This window comes from Acomys russatus, chromosome 4 (assembly GCF_903995435.1).
Source record: "Acomys russatus chromosome 4, mAcoRus1.1, whole genome shotgun sequence".
NCBI classification, from domain to species: domain Eukaryota; kingdom Metazoa; phylum Chordata; class Mammalia; order Rodentia; family Muridae; genus Acomys; species Acomys russatus.
The window spans coordinates 44,071,255-44,077,254 of record NC_067140.1 but is presented as its reverse complement, the minus strand read 5'-3'; the positions used below and the strand labels follow the sequence as shown (position 1 = coordinate 44,077,254).

At 43.4% G+C, this 6,000-nt stretch overlaps 1 protein-coding gene across 4 annotated transcripts in view; it reads right to left on the bottom strand.

Annotated features, from left to right (window-relative positions):
- Positions 1 to 935: 935 nt before the first annotated feature.
- The window catches only part of Mpped2 (metallophosphoesterase domain containing 2), a 165,469-nt gene continuing 160,404 nt past the window's right edge, over positions 936 to 6,000 (bottom strand). For all 4 annotated transcript variants that reach the window (XM_051144292.1, XM_051144293.1, XM_051144295.1 and 1 more), the window contains 2 exons: positions 4,041 to 4,154; positions 936 to 1,497 (listed from right to left, as the gene is read on the bottom strand). In XM_051144292.1, coding sequence (XP_051000249.1) covers positions 1,379 to 1,497; positions 4,041 to 4,154 — 233 coding nt within the window. In that variant the 3' untranslated portion in view covers positions 936 to 1,378. The remainder of the gene's footprint in view (positions 1,498 to 4,040; positions 4,155 to 6,000) is intronic.

Below are 6,000 nucleotides of genomic sequence, written 5' to 3'. Positions count from 1 at the left end.
ACTCACTATTCTAATTATTCAGAAGGGGGCTAACTCAAATTGCAGGCAAATAAATCTTACTAGCTCCAGGATAAATCTACTGTCCTTCCCTAGGTAGCCCAACCACACAGGACAGATTTAAAAATCTTGCAATTTTATTTGCATATAAAGGCCGCTAGATATAGAATATCACAATAAATTTAAAGAAAACAACTGCTTTCCTAAATTTTAAGGTAACATAAAATAGAATAGAGCTCAATGGCATTGACAATGGGAGAACAGAAAGGATTATTAGCGACAATATTTTGTTCTAGCGAAGATTGCATCAACACACAGTGCAAAATGGGAGTGGGGAAGGAAGTGAGAAGACAACGCAGGGCATTTAAATAGAAAGGACAACTAAGTCTTATTTTAGTTTGCTTCCAATGCATCCATTGAAGTCTATACACACGTGTTACTGTACCTAGACTGAACTCAAGCTCTTTAAGACCTTGCGTTCAGAGAAAAAAAAAAAAATGGATCAGTTCCTTCGGACTTCTGGTGTGCTGTTGCACAGGGTTGCTTCGCAGTTGTACTGTCCTTGGCAATTTAAACTCCCAACTTAGTCATAATGCACAAAAAATATTTATATATATATATAAATCCATATTGAAAAGGAGTTTTGCACACTTTTTTTCCTTGCATGAATATCTGCTCTTGACAGATTCTTATTTCTGTATTTTTAAAGCTCAAATAATTTAAGAGAAACAGTTTGAGTTTGTATAACCATGGTATGGCTCTCTCCCGGGCTGAGCCTTTGAATGAGGGCTCTTCTTCACCATCTTGGACACAGTCTTCTTTATAAGCCAGTGTGAAGCAAAGGTTTCTCCAGGCCTACCTCTGTCGAGATTGCTCTAAATTGGGGCCACATCTGTAAAATAAAAATGAAGCAATACCAAGAAGACAACAACAAAACACAGCAAATAATACTCAAAGAGTTGTGCAAATCTGGGTAATTTTCAAAACACTGCCTATGTGTTTCTGTTCTTCTTTAAATCTTTTTCTTTCCGCTTAAAGCATATTCAAATAAGACTTTTTAAAATCATCATTTTTTTTTTTTAAGAAAGCTTGGCTGTCCTTTGGCAAACACTAACAATTTACAATGGCGTGGCCTTTGAGCAAACAGAAGTCATTTTTACAAATTCACAATGCTCCTTTGATTTCAAATGGATACCCCACTTAAAAAGCAAAAAAGAAGCGACACAATGCTAGCATCATTTTTCCCCCCCGGTTCCAACAATTTACAAAAAGAACTCACAGGATTTGGAAATAAACAAGTCAGAGAATGTAAGTTTATAATTAGAAAAAAAAACGGCAGTTTGTAGACCGTCCCTCACATTCCAATAGGATGCTGAGAGCTTTAGGAGCCCTGCGGGTTTGGAAGGTCAAATATGATCGGAGGGTTGGTGGGTTGAAAGCTGACTGTACAGGTTGAGGCATTGATGTAGGTGGTGTAACCATCGGTCATGATGCCGTACCCTGTAGGAAGACAGTGTCATAGTTACTACAATATATACAACGACAGTGGCTGGACGCAGGGCCATCAGGCAGGGAGAACAACAACATCTTTGTCAGAGGGCAGGGGGATGAAATTCAGTGGACCTTCCCAGACGCCACAGATTCCAGGGTCTTCTGTCCAATTTTGCTCTGTTTTCTTTAAAAGGGGAGGGTTCTCCCCTTCAACAAAGAGCGATTCTTCCCTGTGCCCCGTTGCTTAAATAATGAACTCGTGAGGGAGAAAGAGATGATACCTGTATACTGAGCGTAAAGAAAAGTATTCCCCCACCTTTAAAGTATCATTTTCATTTCAAACCCCTGCATTAACTGTTGACTTTCAGGGAAGGAGTGAGCGCGCAGCCTAGAGCATCCCGGGCTCCAAGTGGGTAACCTGGCAGGGGAGGGGTGGAGAGCTGAGGTGTGGATGACTGTCCAGCCTCCTCCTCACTACAGTCCTATTTCCAGGACACTTAACCCCAAGTGACTGGTTCTACCTTGAGTTATGTGGCCTTCATGCTAAGTTCCATTCACTCAAAAGCATTGCCTCTTCAACTGTGGTAGGTAGCGGGATCACTGCAGGACCCCGTTTCCTAACTGTACCCAGACAGCACACGGATGGAAAACACTCCCCCACACAGCACAAATGATCTCTTGAAAGGAAGCTGAGAAAATGTCATAGCCCCCCCCCCCCTGGCATGTAGACGTCCTTTGTAATTTTTAGCATGTTGACATTTTTAGGCTTCTTGGAGGTTTACACATTTCCTCGGACACCTTACAGCTTCAGTCTGTAATTCTACATTCATACTGAACTCCACGGCACATAAAAATACAGCCGTGAAGAAATAAAATGAACAGGACTTACAGAAATTACTGATAAGGTTCTTATCCCTCCACCCTCCCCTTGCTCCATTTGCTAAAATTTTTCCAAGTCAGCCTGCCGAGAGCTTAATGAGGGTCAATGGAAAAATCTCTTAAGAAAAGAAAGCTGCGTTTAAAATGTGCGCTGTTTGGTTCCGGGGTCATAAAGTCTTGTTATCTCTCTCCATCAAGAGGCTGGTATTTGCCCTCTCTCTGCCCTCTTTAGCTGTCTTAAGTGAATAAAAGCAAGACAAGTTTATTTGAATATGATCACTTCCCTTTAAAGCAAGTTTATTATTTGTGGGGATTCAGTGGAATTCTCCAATTGTCTGGCCAGTTTAAGGTAAATTAATAATTTGCACTTCTTTTTTTGAAAGGGTGAAATTTAAACTCCAAAGAATCTTTCAGGAATTCAAACTAGTTTCCAAGACAGCCCCCCTACCTCCTCCCCCACCCCCAATGTGCTCCAGGAAATGCAGTTTAGATAGGCAGTTCCATGTCTCTGTTCGCCCCTTCTGCTTAGGGAGCAGGAGAGATTGAGCTCCACCCTGCCCAACCCCCCACCCCTTCCTGCCTCCTGCCCAGGAGCTACACCCCTGCTTTCCAGTGTCTGGAAAGCACTCCCCTAGTGCCTGCTTTGGAGCAGGCTCTGAATTTTCTCTGGCCTCAGTACAACACTTTTCAATATTCTCTCTATTAGCCACCTAACCAGGAAGCGACCGTGTTTGTGAACTCTGTAAACTACATTTTGTCTCATCAAGCACACAGCATTACACACCACACCTTGACTCTGACATTCATCCATCACTCCAAAGAGCCACAGTGAGCAGGGGCTGGGAAACATGACGGCCTCCCACCTAAGTGCTCTGCTACACACATTTGCATGCCCAGGCCAGCTTGTTGGTTCCAAGACCTCAAGGAGCTGACAGAAGACTGCTTGTCCAAAAAAGCTTAGTGACATCTGCTTTGAAAAAGGCAGAGCAGACCCAACCCAGAGCCCTGAAGGTTCCTCGAGGCTTTGGGATTCTGGGACTATGACTCAGCTTACCTTGAAAGACAGAAGCCAACAAGTGGACATTTTCTCAGTTAGATAATTCACTGTTCCAATTATCGTTAGCTTCAGGCAACAGTGCTAATGATTTCTGACACTTCTGAGCATAGTAAGGAAATGTTGATCTGCACAGGGCATTTCCTTTCACAGATGTTGGGAACCTTTCTTTGCATGTACACAGTAATCTTGCTCTTTCTGTGGTGTGTGTGTGTGTGTGTGTGTGTGTGTTTATGCCCACAGTTACAGTCAGGGACTATAGGTCCTTCACGTTGTGTCTAACCTTCAGGATACTTCATCTAGCTCCCTTAACAAGAAGATCTGACCTTCTTGGTGCCCCAGCAATAGCTGCTAGTTATTTCTCTTTACAGGCCCTAGATTCCAGTGCTGCTGTGGGGAGGGAGGGGTCTGCAGTAAAGCAAGCCACGCAGCGCTCCTACTTGCCTCTCTATGTAAAAGACAACAATACAAAATAGTCATGTGAGCTTTACTCCTGAGGTTTCATCTCATCAAAGCTTCCTTTGTGACAGTTCGAGAGCCTCTGTGTTCCTCTCATTGCTGTCTAGCTGAGGCTGCCTGCTGGAGAGGGTGAGGTCTTGGATCATCCCTGTGTTCTTACCTTCGTGAATTCCACCGAATACATGGAGTTTGGGCCGGACTCGCCTCTGGACGGTGTTTAGGAGCTCTACACAGCCCACCCTTTGAAGCTCCTTTGGAACCCAGTCTCGGAAACCTAAGGGCAGAATGCAATCAATACTCTTAATTTTCAGGTAAGGTTTCATCCCGACTTTCAGGAAGCCGTAACTCAAGGAAGGTTTATTATGTTATCTGTAATCCTAGCCTCTCCATTACAGCTCACTCTATGGCTTTTAAGGGACTTTCACTCATCACTTTGTCTTCTCTGGACTCTTCATTAATTTTTTTTTTTTTTGGTTTCCATTTTCCCCCTTTCCAGTTAATTAACAATCTTTTCCTGCAAGAAGTTTGATTTATTCAGCCACAGGTTTAGAATCTTCTTCATGAGATCAATGACATATATTCCCGGCAGCCAATAATAGCTTTCCCCCCTCGATCCTCTTCTTTTTCTTTTTCAGAATTCCTTCTTATATGTAGCTATACCAGTTTATTCTCATGACGGTCCACAGAAAGGAGATCTGGGAGAGCTGTCTGGGAGCTGGCCATAGGATGCCTTGCTCTGCTTAGAGACATGATGCTTAACCCTTGGTGGCTCCTGACAACCAAAGATCTGGAATACCCGGCTGCTTCTGCACTCCTCTTTAACAACAGACAACATGACCTCACGATGGCATCCAGCAAGCTTGGGCTAATTGACCAGTTTTAAAGTAAAAGCCACTTAGTCCTCCGCTTAATGCAGAAAATCTATAAAAAACTGACATCAATTATAGCAAAAGTCAGCTATCTAGATGATTATGGTCTAAAATGAAATCCATACACCTCAGCAGGACGGGCCATAAAGAAGGCAGGTGGGATGGAAGGTTGAATCATAATCTGTGGAAATCCATTCCACAGCCCCATTAGGTACTTTCTACTGGTAGAAATGGCCGGGCAGGAAGGGACAGATTTCTGTTCTGTTTGGCTAGGCAGCAGGTATGAATATTTAGTTTCTGTAAAGACAGGTTAGCTGGGGTGTGGGCAGGGCCTAGAGAGAACAGCAAGACTATCAGATGAAAGTGGAGTTCCTAGCAAAAATCAAACAAGGATACTCAAAATTACCAAGAAAAGGGAAAAAGCCCGAACTCACACATGGATGTGTTTTCTTGAAGAAGGAAAAGACCTTCACTGGGTATATGAGCACCTCAGACAACATCTTGCTAAGACTATAATAGTAAATAGCACTTTCGGCTTCTTCCACCTGAGAATTCAAGAATTCAAACTCTCCAGACCCTCCCCCGCAAACCCAGCACAGCATTTTCCAAAGAATCTCAGACTTAAGACTCGTCTTTACATTGTGAAAGCTTTGTCTAAATTCTTATGAAGCGTCTGTGTGTGGACCTCACACACACACACACACACACACACACACTGGTTTGCCTCACTTTTACTACAAAAACAGAGTTGGTAGCCTCTGTTATAAGAGTTACTGGGATGTCGGAATTCTGTATTACTACCACTTGCTTCTTGCCAAAATGAACGACTCGGTTGCGAACTGGGTGTTCTGTTGGATGTCGTATTCTAAGGACCGCTCCAGTGGCGGCAGTGCTTCTGAGCTGTAGCTATCCAGGACCCTCACCATGAGCTGCACCCAGCCGGGCTGCTCAGGTAGAGGAACCCAGGCGGCTGGCATGGTTCCATGCACTGCGTGCTTGTTGAATAAGTCAGAATATTTGGCTAGGAATTTAATGATTAAATCAGTCAGAATATTTGGCTAGGAATTTAATGATTAAATCAGTATAAATAGGGAGATAAATTGATAATGATTTGATTAGGACCTTTGGCAAACCCCAGTCTTGCAGAATGCAGGAGGAGACGAAGGGCATGTACCACACGGACTACAACAGAGTTAGCTTCTCTTCCCAGCTTCCCCCATCGCTAACATCTGGCTCCATGTTCTCAGTCTC